The sequence below is a fragment of the Oncorhynchus gorbuscha genome, linkage group LG05 (genome assembly GCF_021184085.1).
Source record: "Oncorhynchus gorbuscha isolate QuinsamMale2020 ecotype Even-year linkage group LG05, OgorEven_v1.0, whole genome shotgun sequence".
NCBI lineage: Eukaryota > Metazoa > Chordata > Actinopteri > Salmoniformes > Salmonidae > Oncorhynchus > Oncorhynchus gorbuscha.
In genome coordinates, this window is record NC_060177.1 from 30,855,527 (window position 1) to 30,874,830 (window position 19,304).

Below are 19,304 nucleotides of genomic sequence, written 5' to 3' on the forward strand. Positions count from 1 at the left end.
GTCTCCTCCCCTTCATCTTTAACCTGTCTCCTCCCCTTCATCTACATTGATTTGAAGTGGATTTAATAAGGGATAAGGGATCATAGATTTCACCTGGCTTCAACTGGTCAGTCTATGTCATGGAAAGAGCATGGGTTTAATGTTTTGCACACACATTGTAGTTGTATACAGTGCAGGTATTTCGCTTATGAATTGTTAAGATCAATTATTACCTATTTTTGTAGTTGTACATTCAAACTAAGGTCCTGGTGTTCTTTTCTTTATACAGTCAACTTTTATTGAAGCAATATACATTTACATCCACACAAATACAACATGTTTTCAAAAGTTGCAAAAGATATACACGCAATAATGTCAGTGGCACAACCAGTCATGTTTTCTAAAAAATACATCTCTGTACAATAAAGTGCTAAACATAGTCCAGTAACTATGATCTGAATATACAGTGTTTGTCAACTTCAGCCAAATGTCATTGTACAATGCCTGCTGTCTTTCAGATGATGGCCTGAGTGACACTTCTATGAGTCCTTCTCTGAGTAAAGTAACTACGAGTCTCTGGAAAACTCTGTATGAAAGCTTCTTACATACCTGATTCTACAACATGATGAATGGGTAAACGACAAGACTAAGAAGCTAAAGTGCTACTTCAAAAGTTTGAAATGAGCGATGACTGATATCTATGAAATGATACGTTTATACAGAATAAAACAAGCTTATCAAGGTTCGCCCTGGGCTTAAAGCTGAAATCTGTAGGGGTGAAACTGCCAAATCCGTTTGCAATATTACAACAAAGACGTTACTTCAAACAACGAACACATTTTTTTTTCATTGCACATGCGATAGATCAGCAGAGTACTATGATATTTATTTTTTACCAGGATGCATCACTGCCCCATAATAAAATAATAACAAATGTGCCTGGAGTGACCAGTGGCGCTGTTTCACCTGTCAATTATAGCTTTCATTTTGACTGTATTTTTTTTTACAGTCACTCAGATATGTGTATGGAAATGGCTTGTATAGTGGAATATTCTGAATCTCAACCCCAGTGTTGGAATGTTCTGAGTGACAGAGTTACATTTGGTACATTGCTCTTCCTTTAGCCTACTAAAAATGGTATCCCATGTACCCAAGCTCAGCTCTTCTCCTGCAGCATGTGTTGCCTGGTGGAAGATGCTGTGCTACCATCAAAACTAGACCCCGATTGTTTCCGCATCCGTTCAAGAATGTAGAATCGGAGCATCAGGAAGAAACCTATGGGACAGACCACAAAATGTTTCAGATTAGTTCTGTGATGGACCAATAATACAGTACAGAAGCTAGAATCTATGCTCCAGAATTAGATTCCAGACTCTGAATTCAAAACAGCCTATAATCAACATCATTCTAAACTATCTGTAACACCTAAATGCTTAATGAATGTCACTTATTTCAACAGTAGTGAAACAAATGACCTGGAAACAAACCCACATTCACTTCCGGTCAAAAGGTTTATAACATCTTCTCATTCAAGTTTTTTAAATTTATTTGACTTTTGTTTTTACATTGCATTATAGTGAAGACATCAAAACTATGAAATAACACATATGGAATCCTATAGTAACCATAAACTATATGTGTTCAACAAATCAAAATATATTTGAGATTCTTCAATGTAGCCACCCTTTGCCTTGATGACAGCTTTGCACACTCTTGGCATTCTCTCAACCAGCTTCATACGATAGTCACCTGGAATGCATTTCAATTAACAGGTGTGCCTTCTTAAAAGTTAATTTGTGGAATGTCTTTCCTTGTTAATGCATTTGAGCCAATCAATTGTGTTGTGATCCAGTAGGGGGGGTATACAGATGATAGCCCTATTTGGTAAAAGACCAAGTCCATATTATGGCAAGAACAGCTCAAATAAGCAAAGGGAAACGACAGTCCATCATTACTTTAAGACATGAAGGTCAGTCAATAAGGGACATTTCAAGAACTTGAATGTTTCTTCAAGTGCAGTTGCATAAACCATCAAGCGATATGATGAAACTGGTACTCATGCGGACTGCCACAGGAATGGGAGACCCAGAGGTAACTCTGCTGCAGAGGATAAGTGCATTAGAGTTGCCAGCCTCAGAAATTGCAGCCCAAATAAATGCTTCACAAAGTTCAAGTAACAGAAACATCTCAACATCAACTGTTCAGAGGAGACTGTGTAAATCAGGCCTTTGTGGTCGAATTGCTGCTAAAGGAACCACTACTAAAGGACACCCATAAGAAGACGAGACTTGCTTGGGCCAAGAAACACGAGCAATGGACATTAGACCGGTGGGAATTTGTCCTTTGGGTTGGAGTCCAAATTGGAGATTTTTGGTTCCAACCACTGTGTCTTTGTGAGATGCGGTGTAGTTGAACGGATGATCTCCGCATGTGTATTTCCCACCATAAAGCATGGAGGAGGAGGTGTTATAGTGTGGGGGTGCTTTGTTGGTGACACTGTCTTTCTGTGATTTATTTAGAAGTAAAAGCATACTTAACCAGCATGACTATCACAGCATTCTGCAGCGATATGTCATCCCTACTGGTTTGGGCTTAGTGGGACTATGATTTGTTTTTCAATAGGACAATGACCCAACACACAAGGAGAGTGATGGCGTGCTGCATCAGATGACCTGGCCTCCACAATCCCGACCTCAAACAAATTGAGATGGTTTGGGATGAGTGCTCAGTATATGTGGGAACTCCTTCAAGACGGTTGGAAAAGCATTCTAGGTGAAGTTGGTTGAGAGAATGCGAAGAGTGTGCAAAGCTGTCAAGGCAAAGGGTGGCTGTTTGAAGAATCTAATATAAAATATATTTTGATTTGTTTAACACTTTTTTTTGGTTACTACAAGATTCCATATGTGTTACTTCATAGTTTTGATGTCTTCACTATTATTCTTCAATGTAGAAAATAGTAAAAATAAAGAAACCTTTTGAATGAGTAGGTGTTCTAAAAGCAGCTTTTTTGTGAACTTCTAGCAGACAGAGCTATACACTAGCTTCTAATCTAAGCTAGTGAATACAACTGGAAATCGGTTGCAGGGAGGTTTTTCCTAATACGCTGTTGAAACAGAACACTTTTAACGGGCATTGTTTCAAAGCAACACAATAGACGGTTGGCTCTGACAGCCTCCTCTGGTCATGTGACCATATTAACCTTTTGATAGACTCAACAGAGGTGGACCTACCCTGTAGGGAGTTGAGGATGCAGAAGAGGAAGGGGATGAACTCCGAGAGCTGTCCAAAGTCCAAGAATCCCAGGCCCCATGTGGTCCCGAACAGGCAGCTGAGACCCCAGATACTGAGGAACGCCACCTTGTTCTTCCGCCACTCGTCTCGGTTCTGGATATTTCTCAGGACCAGGAAGAGCATGATCAGACCAGAGAGGACCACTACAGCCAGGAAGGTCAGGTTGATGAAGTAATGGGCTAGTAGGCCTACAGAGTGTGGAGACACATCCATCCAGCACCTAGAAGACCATGGTGAAAAAGCATGAACCACTGGGCTAACTTACTCATCACCTCAGTCAAATGTCAAAACTTTAACTACTGTTCATCTTACAGGTACAGTAGATCCAAAGTGCACTCACATCAAGTAGGGGTTGTTGACATCCTCACTGGACACAACCTCTATCACACCATAGACTTTTCCAATGGCAAGCAGTACAATGACCGGAACAGCTGGGAGACCTGGACAGAGGATCAAAATTATGGTAACAGTCAATGGTTTAAAGGTGTATTCATGTAAATTGTATTCATCTACCAATGGGCAGTGGAATATAAACCGATTCTTTGTGTACGTTTCCACTCACCAAAGCCAACCAGGTGCCAAACATACAGATTGGGGGAGGGGCTGAACACCATGTAGACCAACCAAAAGGTGTGTAACACTTCAATAAACATCCAGGAGAAGGAACTGAGCAGAGCATAGTGGAGAGCCGCCCCAAAAACCCAGCATGCCTTGTTACCTCCCACGTTGGCCACAGTTCCTGTCAGGAAGAAGAGGAGGCTAAGAAGGAACAGTGCCATGGCCAGACCCCGATGGACTGCAGTGGACTGGTCCTTCGCTCTCCTGCCACAGTGCAAGAAGAGGATATAAAGTTAGTGAGTGAGAGAGATGGGGGAGGGGGGATGGATAGAGAGAGAGGGTAACTGCTATGAAACAAATATCACTCATATTTTTTTAAGCATTTAGGATTTCCCATGATCTCAGATATTTGCACAACATGATTAGGAAGTATTGTCACATGTTGAGGCCTGGTAGGAGATATTATGCGTAGGACAGGCTGCAGGGAGACAGATTATTGCATGTGAGGAGAAGTACCTCTGTGTGTTAAGGAAGTAGATGAGGACAACACAGCTCAACGTAGAGGCAGCACAGCCCATTGATGTAATGACAGTTAGAGCCACCAGATGGCGGACTGGTTGTGGTTCCAATTGCTGAGGTGAATAGAAGACAAAACCAATTTTAGGTCTACTATTACCAATCTACTTGAGATGAGTTCTTATTTATTTATTCAAATGATTGCCCATGTAAATATTCTAGATAGAGGTTAGAGCTCACCACTAGGACGGCAAAGTATGTGAGATGATTACAGTGGCACTCTGTGTCCTCCACACCTTTCTGTATGGTCTCACAACCTTCCTTTTTCCATGTGACCTCTGCTGGATCTGCAACAATTAAACCAATACCAATAGCCGTAGCAAGACCTGGAAATGCTAACACTGCATAATTAAGCGTTAAGGCCCAAGGTGGTGTGGTATATGGCCAATATACTACAGGTAAGGGCTGTTCTTACACACGACGCAACGCGAAGTGCCTGGATGCGGTCCTTAGCCTTGGCCATATACCACAAACTCCAGAGGTGCCTTATTGCTATTATAAACTGGTTACCAACGTAATTAGAAGAGTAAACAAGTCATTTTGCATCATACCTGTGGTATATTATCTGATATACCACGGCATTCAGCCAATCAGCATCCAGGGCTCGAAAGACCCGGTTTATAATAATGAATAAACATCCTCTATATTCAATACAAATAATAATATAAATAAGTACGCTATTATTTCAACCAAGTTTAAACATGCTTCTTTACAAACCTTTCTTTGTGTCCCAAGAAACACATTTTCTTGAGTGACTTGTCTGAAAAAGATAAGTTACAATCGGGAGATAAGAGGCAAGTAGGGACTAACATATTTAATTCACCACTAGATGGTGACCTGGATACTGAACAGCAACACATACCAAATACTGTATATCTGTCTGGCATGCAAGATGAGCTGCAATCATATTTTACAAGTGCTACTGTTGACCAACTCACACACTGAGTCAGACCAGAAAGAGGGATCAAGTGTGCAATGATGTGACCCACAACGTTTTCAATTTAACTGATACACCAGAATCAATCAAAACATCTAAAAGTGACAACAATAAGACCATGCTGAGATAAAGTCCAGAAGCACTAAACACTACAACCATACCACAGAAAGTTAACTTTACTCTAACTGTACAACTGTTTAAGGATACACATCTACTGTACTCAGGGGCAACACCCCTGTGATGTACAGTGGTGAATAAAAAGCTAATTGCTACAGTGGATGTCATAAGGTGAATGCACCAATTTGTAAGTCGCTCTAGATAAGAGCGTCTGCTAAATGACGTAAATGTAAATGTACAGTACAATTGCTAGAGTGACTCATTCTGTGATGAAGCAGACATCTTTTTCTACAAATCTTTCACTTTGTTTCCTTTTGCTTCTGACGGGGCTTTTGAAGTGGTTTGTGCTCGGAGGGTTTGAGACAGTAAAATACATCAAGGGAAGGAAATGGCGTGCTTCCAGTCAACTAAGACACACAGATGCATTCAGGCAAGCACGCACACACTTACTGGTATGGCAGAATGATGGAAAACAATCCTGATTGGCTCTGGAAGGTTGGTGATGATCTCATTCTCCACAGTGATTCCCACCACATCTTCTAGAATCCTGATGTCATTCTGGTCTGCCTTAGAACTCCCCTGTGAACACAACCAGAATCACAACTACACTTCATACTATACCGGACGGTTTCCCCGGACCCAGATTAAACTTAGTCTTGGACTAAGAAGCATGTTCAATGGAGAATCTTCATTGTCTAATTCTTAGCTTAAATTATGTCTGGAAAACCGGTCCTGCTATAAGGAAGCATTACCAACGGTTTGGTGCTTTAGTGTAAACTGTAATGTACAGTTTACATAGACTAGGTTAGCAGCCAAGTGAAAAACCCAATTGGCTCTTACCTGGAATAAGATACTGTTTTTGAAGTAGGTGCAGACAACCTTGACCTTTTTCTTTTCTGGAGGTTTCAGACAAGAAGGCAGGTGAACTGATGGAATCATTTGAGGAGGAACTCCTTGAGGCGCCTGCACAACACCAACACACAAGTTAGTTATAATAATCATTTAACATTACGTGTTTGTGTGTCTGTGTGAGCGTTTACGGTCTTACAGGCAGAGTGATGTTGTAGCCCTGAAAGCCTTCCTCCATCTCCACCACAGAGCTCAGGGCACAGGGCAGCACCACGTTCCCCAGCACCTTGGACCTCATCACTGTCTCCTCTATCCTACAGACCAATACAGACAGTATTTACAACCCACTCTATCTCATACAGGTCATTTCTATGCATTACATACAGTGCCTTTGGAAAGTATTCAGACTCCTTGACTCTTTCCACATTATGTTACGTTACAGCCTTATTCTAAAATGGATTAAATGGTTTTTCCCCACCCTCATGAATCTACCCAGAAAACCCCACAATGACTAAGCAAAAACAGGTTTAGAAATTTTAGCTAATTTATAATAAAGAACGCCCTGAAATATCACATTTACACAAGTATTCAGACCCTTTACTCAGTACTTTGTTGAAGCACCTTTTGGCAGCGACTACAGCCTTGAGTCTTCTTGGGTATGATGCTACAAGCTTGGCACACGTGTGTTTGCAGAGTTTCTCCCATTCTTCTCTGCAGATCCTCTCCAACTCTGTCAGGTTGAATGGGGAGTGTTGCTGCATAGCTTTTTCAGGTCTCTACAGAGATGTTTGATCGGGTTCAAGTTCAGGATCTGGCTGGGCCACTCAAGGACATTCAGAGACTTGTCCCGAAGCCACTCCTGCGTTGTCTTGGCTGTGTGCTTAGGGTCCTTGTCCTGTTGGAAGGTGAAGCTTAGCCCCAGTCTGAGGTCCTGAGCACTCTGGAGCAGGTTTTCATCAAGGATCTCTCTGTACTTTGCTCCGTTCATCTTTGCCTAGATCCTGACTAGTCTCCCAGTCCTTGCCGCTGAAAAACATTCCCACAGCATGATGCCACCACCACGCTTCACTGTAGGGATCCTGCCAGGTTTCCTCAAGACTTTACGCTTAGCATTCAGGTCAAAGAGTTCAATCTTGGTTTCATCAAACCAGAGAATATTGTTTCTCTGAGAGTATTTAGGTGCCTTTTGGCAAACTCCAAGCATGTTGTCATGTGCCTTTTACTGAGGAGTGGCTTCTGTCTGGCCACTCTACCATAAAGGCCTGATTGGTGGAGTGCTGCAGAGATGGTTGTCCTTCTGGAAGGTTCTCCCATCTCCACAGAGGAACTCTCGAGCTCTGTCAGAGTGACCATCGGGTTCTTGGTAACCTCCATGACCAGGCCCTTTTCCCCCGAATGTTTCAGTTTGGCAGGCTGGCTTGCTCTAGGAAGAGTCTTGGTGGTTCCAAACTCCTTCCATTTAAGAATAATGGAGGCCACAGTGTTCTTGGGGACCTTCAATGCTGCAGACATTTTTTGGTACCCTTCCCCAGATCTGTGCCTCAACACAATCCTGTCTTGGAGCTCTACGGATAATTCCTTCGACCTCATGGCTTAGATTTTTCGGTGACATGCACGGTCTACTATGGGACCTTTTACAGACAGTTGTGTGCCTTTCCAAATCATGTCAAATCAATTGAATTTATCACAGGTGGACTCCAATCAAGTTGTAGAAACATCTCAAGGATGATCAATGTAAACAGGATGCACCTGAGTTCAATTTTTAGTCTCATAGCAAAGGGTCTAAATATTTATGTAAATAGTGTCTCTGTTTTTTACATTTTTAATACATTTACAAAAACTTCTAAAAATCATTTTTTGCTTTGTCATTATGGGGTATTGTCACGTGTGCTCCCTCTCTGGCCTCTAGGTCACCAGGCTGCTCGTTATGGCGCACACCTGTCACCATCGTTAAATGTACCTGCACGTCATCAGACTCACCTGGACTCCATCACCTCCCTGATTACCTTCTCTCTTTATGATTACCTTTCCTCTCCCTTTGGTTCCTTCCCCAGGCGTTATTGTGTCTGTTCCTGGGTCATATCTGTGCGTTGTTTGTGATACGTGTTGGTTTCATTTACTTATTAAAACACTCACTCCCTGAACTTGCTTCCCGACTCTCAGCGCCCTTGTTACAGAATAACACCTCACCTAAGGGAAGCATCAGGGAGTCTTTTTTTGTTTGTTGTTTCAGTGTAAATGCAGTCGGGTCCGGGAGCCACTACAGGCTCTCATGCCTCAGCCCTGAGCTTGTTTCCTGACTCTCAGCACACTTCGTTACAGCTATTGTGTGTACAGTTGTGGCCAAAGGTTTTGAGAATGACACAAATATTAATTTTCACAGTCAATTAATTGCAAAGTCCCTCTTTGCCATGCAAATGAACTGAATCCCCCCAAAAACATTTCCACTGCATTTCAGCCCTGCCAAAAAGGTCCAGCTGACATCATGTCAGTGATTCTCTCGTTAACACAGGTGTGAGTGTTGACGAGGACAAGGCTAGCTCTGTCATGCTGATTGAGTTCGAATAACAGACTGGAAGCTTCAAAAGGAGGGTGGTGCTTGAAAACAAAATGTTCTTCCACTGTCAACCATGGTTACCTGCAAGAAAACACGTGCCGTCTTCATTGCTTTGCACAAAAAGGGCTTCACAGGCAAGGATATTGCTGCCAGTAAGATTGTACCTAAAGCAACCATTTATCGGATAATCAAGAACTTTAAGGAGAGCGGTTCAATTGTTATGAAGAAAGCTTCAAGGCGCCCAAGAAAGTCCAAGAAGCGCCAGGACCGTCTCCTAAAGTTGATTCTGCTGCGGGATCGGGGCACCACCAGTATAGAGCTTGCTCAGGAATGGCAGCAGGCAGGTGTGAGTGCATCTGCACGCACAGTGAGGCGAAGACTTTTGGAGGATGGCCTGGTGTCAAGAAGGGCGGCAAAGAAGCCACTTCTCTCCAGGAAAAACATCAGGGACAGACTGATATTCTGCAAAAGGTACAGGGGTTGGACTGCTGAGGACTGGGGTAAAGTCATTTTCTCTGATGAATCCCCTTTCCGATTCTTTGGGACATCCGGAAAAAAAGCTTGTCTGGAGAAGACAAGGGGAGCGCTACTATCAGTCCTGTGTCATGCCAACAGTAAAGCATCCTGAGATCATTCATGTGTGGGGTTGCTTCTCAGCCAAGGGAGTGGGCTCACTCACAATTTTGCCTAAGAACACAGCCACGAATAAAGAATGGTACCAACACATCCTCCGAGAGCAACTTCTCCCAACCATCCAGGAACAGTTTGGTGACGAACAATGCCTTTTCCAGCATGATGGAGCACCTTGCCATAAGGCAAAAGTGATAACTAAGTGGCTCAGGGAACAAAACATCGATATTTTGGTCCATGTGCAGGAAACTCCCCAGACCTTAATCCCATTGAGAACTTCTGGACAATCCTCAAGAGACGGGTGGACAAACAAAAACCCACAAATTCTGACAAACTCCAAGCATTGATTAAGCAAGAATGGGCTGTCATCTGTCAGGATGTGGCCCAGAAGTGTAACGGCGTTCGTCTGTTGAATGAAGAAAGTCGGACCCAAATGCAGCGTGTAGGTTACTCATGACTTTAATGAACAGAATAGCGGTACATGAAATAACTGAAATACAAAAACAACAGAACGGAACGTGAAACTAATTACAGCCTATCTGGTGACTATAACACAGAGACAGGAACAAACACCCACAAAATACAAAGCGAAAGTCAGGCTGCCTAAATACGGTTCCCAATCAGAGACAACAATAAGCACCTGACTCTAATTGAGAATCGCCTCAGGCAGCCAAACCTATACCACACCCCTAAATCAGCTGCGATCCCAAATAATACAAACCCCAATACGAAACACAACATATAAACCCATGTCACACCCTGGCCTACCCAAACATATAACAAAAACACAAAATACAATGACCAAGGCGTGACAAGAAGTTAATTGACAGCTTGCCAGGGCGGATTGCAGAGGTCTTGAAAAAGAAGGGTCAACACTGCAAATATTGACTCTTTGCATCAACTTCATGTAATTGTCAATAAAAGCATTTGACACTTATGAAATGCTTGTAATTATACTTCAGTATTCCATAGTAACATCTGACAAAAATATCTAAGACACTGAAGCAGCACACTTTGTGGAAATTAATATCTGTGTCATTCTCAAAACTTTTGGCCACAACTGTAGATTGCTTTTGGGCATGTGATAGTGATATAGAAACTGCTGTACTATATATAGATGGATGTTTTGTGTACAAACCAGCCACCACCCACTATTCACAATGAGCTCAATTTTCTGCTCTGCAGCTCACTCATAATAGATGATATCATACTTCACTGCTGCCCGAACATGTTTACAACCACATCTTGTCATGGTGGTTAGTCAACTCAGGAGGATAGGCATAGCCATAGAGGATAAAGGACTTTGAGAGATGACATGGAGGGGTGTAATTCAAAATAAAGAGGTAAAACTTACATGTTCACCTTATCGCCAGATCCCTGACTCGCCTCATCACAAAACTTGTTTTCTGAAAGGCAAAGAATCCATTCAGAAACAGTGTAGTATTTATATTTTCAAGACTGTATAACACACCCGAAATGTACTTAGATGAACAATAAATTATTAAAGTTGATTTCCTCATCAGACAACTTAACTGACAATCTAAAGGCTTGCTTACTGCAGTTGATAATTTCCCCAAAAAATTCATAGGCTGGGTGTGTTTTGTAACTTATGATATCATCCCGTTGTGTCGCGTTGAGTATCCCGTACGTCGAAAACCCTTTGTTTTCGCCTTGGGACAGGTCAGTGCAGCAGTTCCCCTGTAGACCAGACGGCCAGCACAGAGTGTGGTTCTGTCCATTCACCTCTACCCAGAGCTGGTCCAGAAGGGGCTCCCAATACACACAGAAGGGTCTCTCTCTTGCCTCTGGGCTCGGATCCAGCTTGATGACAGAGGAGTTCTCACATTGGGCCGTTATCTCACCTCGGATGGACAGGGAGCTCTCATTGGCTGAGATGGTGATGGTGCCACAGCCCCTTTTCAAATCGTGAGCCAGAGTTAAGAGCCCGTTGCCATGGCGCCAGGTTCCACACATTTTGAAGTCCCTGTCATTTTCCCCTGATCCTGTTTGGACAATAGTTTTTGAGAATTATTTATGTTTTACTTCTAAACTTTTTAAGAAACAGAATCCCTCTCAGTTCATACAGTATTTTTCTTTATTTGTAGGACATTACAAATAAAATGTTCACTTACCTGATGCAAAGAGGGCAAAGAGAAAGATCATCCACAGGGTCCCTCCAAACCCCTGGTTAGGCTCCATTGTTACTGTATGGTTTCACCTTTGACCTCTATAGAACGGCAAGAAGAACAACACAGTTGTAAAACGTGAATACTGCTCAACTTTAATTAGTGTTCTGTGAAAAGCAGGATAGATCTGTCCCAGGGTGATTGCAGTCAGTCTGAAAACACATATCTGTACCATTCCTTCCAGAGACGATTCTCTAATTATTTACCCTGTCTTCTCTAAACAACACATTTCCTAGACACCATTCCTCTTCTTAGATACACTTATTCTTAAAAAAAATATATAATTAACTATTTCCTTATCAATAAAAACATTTGTTCTAAAAATACATTCAGCGTCCTTTATTGAGTTCTTATCAATGAGAACACTCTTTCCTTCCAACGATCACACAGACGACACCAGTCACTGTGTCTTGTATTCACTGAGTCTTCAATGACATGTATGTGTTCTGAGGTCTCACAGATGCAGACTTACCAGTGAATGCAATGCTAATTCACTGTATTCACACAAATTCCCTTTTTGAGAACTAAAATATCTATATCGTGGCTGCTGCCATGGTGATCGACATATCTTCCCACAGACACACGCCACAGTCTTTTATTTCATATTCAACTGAGTTGTAGAAGCAGTCAAGTGACGTACATGTGCACAATTTAAAATGTTGGCTGAAGCTACTCTGAAAATATAGTTTACCAAGCTGCACTCTTACAAAAAAAGGGTTCCAAACATATGAGAACCCTTTTTGGTTCCAGGTAGAACCCTTTGTATAAAGGGTTCTACATGGAACCCTGGACTGTTCTACCTGCAACCACAAAGGGTTCTTCAAAGGGTTAAACACAAAAATGGTGTTTCAAGTAAGAATTATGCAGGTCTGATGCTGAAAAATAAAGGAAAATCTTGCCTACTTCATCCATATTTTATTTTTGTTAAAAAAGTAATGTGTCGTTCCAGTAGTTAGCTACACCACTGCATGGAAGCTAGCTAAGGGTGAATTTCGCTTCATTAGTCAAATATGTTTAGTGAGATCTATCGCTCTTCAACATCAGATTTACAACTTTTATGTTTACACTAGCCTCTGATGTGGTATGGCCAAAGCCACATTACTGCTTCATCTGTGAGTGCAGCTATTAGCATACTGTAAATACCATAGATTATAGACAAACAAAATAAGGACACAAATTCAAACTATACAGGAGCTTCTCATCTAAACCATATTGAGCACAGTGTTGCACACTTGGTTAATGCAGTGATTTATACACAAATATTTTTGTGGATATTTTTAGAGCCTTTAATTTATAATTTGGCTAACAGAGCAAAATTCCCATCTACTGGTATTAAGATAATTAAGGTAATTCTTGCAGGGCAATTATCTTCACGTTGTACGACTCAGAGGGAGGTATATGGTGTAGATGTCTCCCACATTACCTCAGGAGGAAGTGTTGGAGACATCTCTTGAAGAAAGATTTGAATCTAGATCTGTCTCTTTACACCACAAAAGTATATTTCCTGGGACTAGTTTGTGTCGTCAAAGTAGTGTAGTGTAAAGAGGCCCTAAGATTGAGGGGACAGGACGAGATTTTAGCTAGCTAACGTGAACAATGCTAGCTATTTTTGACAAACTTTGCTTGACAAACTTTGCATTTCCATCTCTCTAAAGTAAATTTGACGACATGATAATGATGGCAAAGTTATTTCCTACTAATTATTTGCCTACTTTAGCAATGCCATAATTTAGACTAAATAGTCATTAGTCCCCTTTCAGAATGACTGGATATCAGTCCACTTTTCGGCAGCAATATAGTGGGCAGCGGCTTTAGAACGTTTATTACAATGGCATTCCCCGAACGAAGGACGGCAGTGCAAGCTATTGGCTACATGCTTTGGTTTCTGTGGGAAAACTGCACTCCTCCATTAACAGAAGACAGACAAAAAACTGCACACAGCCATTGAACCACAATCTAGTGGGGTTTGTGGAGGAGACAGTTTACGTACAACATACCTAAGAAACCTGTCACCTGCAAATGATATCCACGTACAAGCACTGAGCTAAATGTTGAGACAGAAAGGTTTCCTACAGGTGAAGGCCTATTCTCATCTATGCAAAAATATATTTATTATGTAATGAGTGTGAGCACCAACACAAGTGAGATATCGATCAATCCCACAATAGGCCTACTGTATCTCCCTTGCATGACCTACTCCCTTGTAGCCACCTCAACAAGCAGTGTTGCACACCTTCCCTATCTGTCACATTACTGCTAAAGTGGGCATCAGATCATTTGCCAACAAGTTGAAGTACAAAAACAGTGTAACAGTAGTGTTATTATCATGCAAAAAGTGAGCACAATAAGAGAGGTCTTGATTATGTGTCTATGAGTAAATGCAATGCAGCACATTTTTGAAAGTATGAAGACAACGTCAAATATCAGACAATCGTCAACAGCATGATCTTTATGGATTATACAGTGGACTACACCTTAATGCCTCCCCCACCACATAATCAGACTTCACATAATCAACAAGCGCACACACGGTGGTGCTCAGTTCTCTTTTGTTTGAGAAGGGCGAACCCGACCTCCACCCAGTCTCTGCCCCCACCCCCTCTCCATTGTTCAAGGGCCTAAATGCAGTGAAAGAATGTCCCTTTCACTTCTCAGCTTTGTGTGTGTGCGTGTGTGTGTGTGTGTGTGTGTGTGTGTGTGTGTGTGTGTGTGTGTGTGTGTGTGTGTGTGTGTGTGTGTGTGTGTGTGTGTGTGTGTGTGTGTGTGTGTGTGTGTGTGTGTGTGTGTGTGTGTGTGTGTGTGTGTGTGTGTGTGTGTGTTCAAGGCCACAAAGCATATTGTATAGTAGCTAGCCAAATAACGCAAGAGCTTGGTGTCAAATATGAGTCTTAACATTCGGTAAGCAACTTAAGTTTACATTGTGATACTTCTGATGTGACAGAGGTAAATTCACACACACACAGTCATAAAAAAAGATTTGAACTGCTTACTGTAATATCTTTTCACACTTCCCTCACCCGTTTCACCCGTTCTTTTCAAAGATGCTGCATGTGTGAAATTGTGGCCTCAATCGAAACTTCCGCTATCCCTTGAACTCTTGCTCAAACATTTTTCTTTAATAAGCTGCAGTATTTTAAGCTGCAAACTTTTTTTCTTTAAGCTGCAGTATTTTGATGTATTCAACAACACTGATTCATCCTCTCTGTCACGGACAGCATCTGTATATCACTTCAGAGTAGTATAGCTCTGAGTGGCAAAGCAGTCAAAGCAATTGTGAGTCAGACAGACATGCAACAAGCTTTACTCCACCACCTTTTGTCTGAGAAGAGCAAACAGAGCATAAACGCCTCGCTATGGCAGAGAAATGTGACCTGGTCCGTGACATCAGAGCTGAACAAAAAAGCTCTGTTGTTGGGGCCCTAATCTAAACAGACAAAGAGCGTGAATAAAGTTCAAGGTTCAAACGATGGTCCAGCATCTGCTTTAGCAATGTTGACCAGTGTCCCCTCAAAGACCTGATTTCAGCCATTTAGATGAACAGGTGGGCAGAGTAGCTGGTTCAGATCAGAGATAAAAGCAAGGCTAGGAAACTCAAGACGGCCAAAACAAAGATGAAAGTGCAAAAAATATTCACATTTACTACATTTTAATATAGGGGTATACAGTTCATCCAGTAATTTAATATGACTTCAATATTGCTTCCTTCTGTGAGGAAGCCATGGCCCAGTAAGTAACAACATTGCCAATGGGGTGGGAGGTAGCTTAGCGGTAAAATTAATTAAACTAGAGTCGATTTTATTTTACCTTTATTTAACTAGGCAAGTCAGTTAAGAACAAATTCTTATTTTCAATGATGGCCTAGGAACAGTGGGTTAACTGCCTTGTTCAGGGGCAGAACGGCAGATTTTTACCTTGTTAGCTCGGGGATTCGATCTCGCAACCTTCCGGTTACTAGTCCAACACTCTAATCAATGTCCATTCCCCTGCGGGAATCTAATTAGCATAAGAAGAAAATCCCCATAAAAATCTATCAGTTAGACCTAGAGATACTGTGCTTACGGAAAGTATTCAGACCCCTTGACTTTTTCCACATTTTGTTACGTTACAGCCTTATTCTAAAATGTATTACATTGTTTTTTTTATACACAATATCCCATAATGACGAAAACAAAAAACTGAAATATCACATTTACATAAGTATTCAGACCCTTTACTCAGTACTTTGTTGAAGCTCCTTTGGCTGTGATTACAGCCTCGAGTCTTCTTGGGTATGAGACTACAATCTTGGCACACCTGTATTTGGGCAGTTTTCCCATTCTGCATTGTAGATCCTCTCAAGCGCTGTCAGGTTGGAAGGAGAGTGTCGCTGCACAGCTATTTTCAGGTCTCTAGAGATGTTCGATCGGGTTCATGTGCAGGCTCTGGCTGGGCCACTCAAGGACATTCAGAGACTTGTCCCGAAGCCACTCCTGCGTTGTCTTGGCTGTGTGCTTAGGGTCCTTGTCCTGTTGGAAGGTGAACCTTCGCCCCAATTTGAGGCCCTGAGCGCTCTGGAGTAGGTTTTCATCAAGGATCTCTCTGTACAGTATTTTGCTCTGTTCATCTTTCCCTCGATCCTGACTAGTCTCCCAGACCCTTCTGCTGAAAATCATTCCAGCAGCATGATGCTGTAACCAACATGCTTCACCGTAGGGATGGTTGTCCTTCTCCCCCGATTGCTCCGTTTGGCCGGGCGACCAGCTCTTGGAAGAGTGCTGGTGGTTCCAAACTTCTTACATTTAAGAATAATGGAGGCCACCGTGTTCTTGGGGACCATTTTTTGGTACCCTTCCCCAGATCTGTGCCTCTACACAATCCTGTCTCTGAGCTTTATGGACAATTCCTTCGACCTCATGGCTTGGTATTTGCTCTGACATGCACTGTCAACTGTTAACCCCCAACAACAACTGCTACCTGGGCGCCTATGATGCTGATTAAGGCAGACCCCCGCAGCTTTCTGATTCAGAGGGTTTGGGTTGGGTTTGGGTTGAATATGGGAGACTTATTTCAGTTGAATGCATTCAGTTGTGCAGCTGACTAGATATCCCCATTTCCCAAGGTGCATTTAGTTCATGCCAGTAGTTATTGAACTTTGCAGTCTTTTGCATTTAGTCCCAATGTTTATAGCAACAATTGTAATCTGCTGGTTAAAAGGCTTATACTGATACAGGAACTGTATTATTTTGCCAACCTGGCAAGCAAGCGGACAAACATTAAACTGCACCAAAACCATCACCCATCACCCAAGCATTGATATAAATACTAGCAGCATCTCATTCTTCGATTCTGCATTTCATAATAGTAATACCATTACAATTATGCCTACTAAAAGTAAGAACAGATAGAATTTTTAAGAAATTCAGCCAAAATCAACTGTCACGTACTCATGAGCAAGTTATTTATGTTTTGGTCAACCTGACAAAGTTATCAAAGTTATCAAGTTAACGGAACATATTCCTATCAACAACAGAAGAAGAAAAAAAGAAATGAAAGAAAACACAAATGTAAGAACTGGTTTCTAACGGGTTGTAGACTAATTTAGCGCAATGTGAAGCAGGCCAAACCGGAGGTTCACTATTAAGACCCTAAAATACAGAAACACCTGCCTCTGCTTTGTCAATAAATGAATTGTCTCCACGCTGCATGTATTAACCGGTAGGCTACACATGTGTTCTGGTGAAATTAGGAAAACAATTAAATATCACAGATTAATGCAGTAAAAAACGGGTTTACATTTGTTTTGTTTTTGTTACCTTTACACAGTCGGACCCCGTCTGCGCCTCTGCTGAACGTGGTGGTTATGGTTTTCCGTCGATTGTTTTCCTTCTATGTCTAAAAATATGTCAGAGGTCCTCCTATAAGCGATGCTCTTCACAACTCCACACGCGGACTATACACCAGTGACAGAAACACAAACTGGCGGTGTTAAATGAAATGCGTAAAAATCCGGATTCCTCCCCAAAGCTCACACACACTCAGACACTCACAGCAGCGTGTGAAAATGAGCTCAGTCATACATGACTGAAAGTTACTCTTTCAAAGACTCCGGTATTTTTTTAATGTCATTAGGCAACTTCCAGACACTTCAGACCATCCGTCACTGCACTGGCACCCGTGCTACACAGTACACCCACAAAGAAAAGGTCCAGTATTGTTTGAGCTGGCTAACCCTGTATAGAAAGCCACTCCTTAGGGAATAGCTGTCAGCACGGACAACGTGTGAGCGCCAGACTGCCTGCGGGTGGTTGGTAAGAGGAGGGCCACCGTTTGGTGAGCTTTCTCTCTACAAGAAGAATCGAAAGTAATAGGCTATTCACTATACAATCTATTTTAGGCTATACCGGGTTCCTAGCTCTCACTTTCTGTATGTTTTCTTAGAGAACGTCATTATCTATAAGTGAAGTCTACATACTACTGTATGTCTTAATGTTATGCTCTGTTATTTCCCCAAACTGTAATAGTGTGCCACGTTAATGTTTAACCATGGGTAACAATTACCTGTAGACTTTGACAATTGACATTTTGTCAAGTCACATTTTCCATGAAAAACCTTCTCACAGGAAGGAGAGAGAGAATGAGGCAGAGGCTCCTCTTCTGTCTTCAGCTGTCTGTGTTTGTGTGTCTGTACAGGAGGGTGTGCACATGCCTGCATGTGAAAGAAAGCAAGCTAACAAAGGGATACTTGTCTGTGGAGTGGAAGTATTTTCCAGTTGTATTTTATTATATGGCTGTTGCCCTCAATGAGATAAGGATATGTTCCACTTCACTGGTGATGAAAGGTGTCTGCTGATTCTCTATGGCTTGTTCTTTTGGTTGGTATCGGGAATAGGACAATACAGAATTCATAGGGGGCTACAGCTGAGAGTCACAACTGGCGGTCCGTCCAGCAATGCATGCACCCTGACACCCCAGTAACTGTTCCGCCTACCCCAGGATTTAAAAAAGGGAAGCAGAGATTTGTCAAGCCTCCATATAAGAGACAAAGAGGAAGATTTAACAAACGTCACTATTTCTTTGCCAATCTCCAGACAGTGGTTATCATGGTTGATGATTAGGCTTTTTAACTATTAGGATTAGGACATAGTGTTTTTGTGGTGAAGGTAGTAGGCTATTAACTGTGGAAGTCAGCTCAGTAACATCTTCACAATGGTTCCTCAGCATGCACACGCACGGACGCACACACACACACACACACGCACGCACACACACACACACACACACACACACACACACACACACACACACACACACACACACACACACACACACACACACACACACACACACACACACACACACACACACACACACACACACACACACACACACACACACACACACACACACACACGCCTATCATCTGTTCTAGAAGGTCTGTCATTTGTTAAAGATTTGTAAAACAGTGATGGTCTTTGTTAAAATTGCATGTTGGTGTAGTTTTCACTGGGAGACCAATAGGTAGTGATGAGTCAGCTCAGCTGCATACCTTTATAGGTTTGGTGGCCTCTGTCTGGACTCCAACATCCTGCAATTATGATTTTCACCTTCAACCTTTCATAAACAAATATCAAACACAAATGTGCTT

At 42.1% G+C, this 19,304-nt stretch overlaps 1 protein-coding gene across 2 annotated transcripts; it reads right to left on the reverse strand.

Moving 5' to 3' along the window:
• Positions 1 to 251: 251 nt before the first annotated feature.
• LOC124035832 (adhesion G-protein coupled receptor G5-like) lies at positions 252 to 18,085 on the reverse strand. 2 transcript variants are annotated; one of them, XM_046349607.1, is made up of 14 exons: positions 17,473 to 18,085; positions 11,627 to 11,721; positions 11,051 to 11,497; positions 10,849 to 10,900; positions 6,507 to 6,621; positions 6,299 to 6,421; positions 5,909 to 6,037; positions 5,122 to 5,164; positions 4,585 to 4,691; positions 4,345 to 4,460; positions 3,833 to 4,092; positions 3,611 to 3,710; positions 3,210 to 3,490; positions 252 to 1,254 (listed from the first exon to the last, which is right to left on the reverse strand). In XM_046349607.1, the coding sequence occupies exons 2-14, from the start codon at positions 11,691 to 11,693 to the stop codon at positions 1,136 to 1,138; spliced, it is 1,959 nt and encodes a 652-aa protein (XP_046205563.1). In that variant the 5' UTR covers positions 11,694 to 11,721; positions 17,473 to 18,085; the 3' UTR covers positions 252 to 1,135. The 2 variants fall into 2 exon arrangements, with proteins under 2 accessions (XP_046205563.1, XP_046205564.1); XM_046349608.1 differs by lacking the exon at positions 17,473 to 18,085 and adding an exon at positions 14,671 to 14,909.
• Positions 18,086 to 19,304: the final 1,219 nt, after the last annotated feature.

What these genes read in the sequence shown, in the direction of transcription:
- LOC124035832 (XM_046349607.1), bottom strand. Translation starts at nt 11,693, where the DNA reads ATGGAGCCTAACCAGGGGTTTGGAGGGACCCTGTGGATGATCTTTCTC. An exon ending in TCTGGCGATAAGGTGAACAT is followed by an intron (nt 6,622 to 10,848) that starts GTAAGTTTTACC and finishes ATTGGTCTGTAG; the next exon opens with GATAGAGGAGACAGTGATGA. An exon ending in TCCATCATTCTGCCATACCA is followed by an intron (nt 5,165 to 5,908) that starts GTAAGTGTGTGC and finishes TATCTTTTTCAG; the next exon opens with ACAAGTCACTCAAGAAAATG.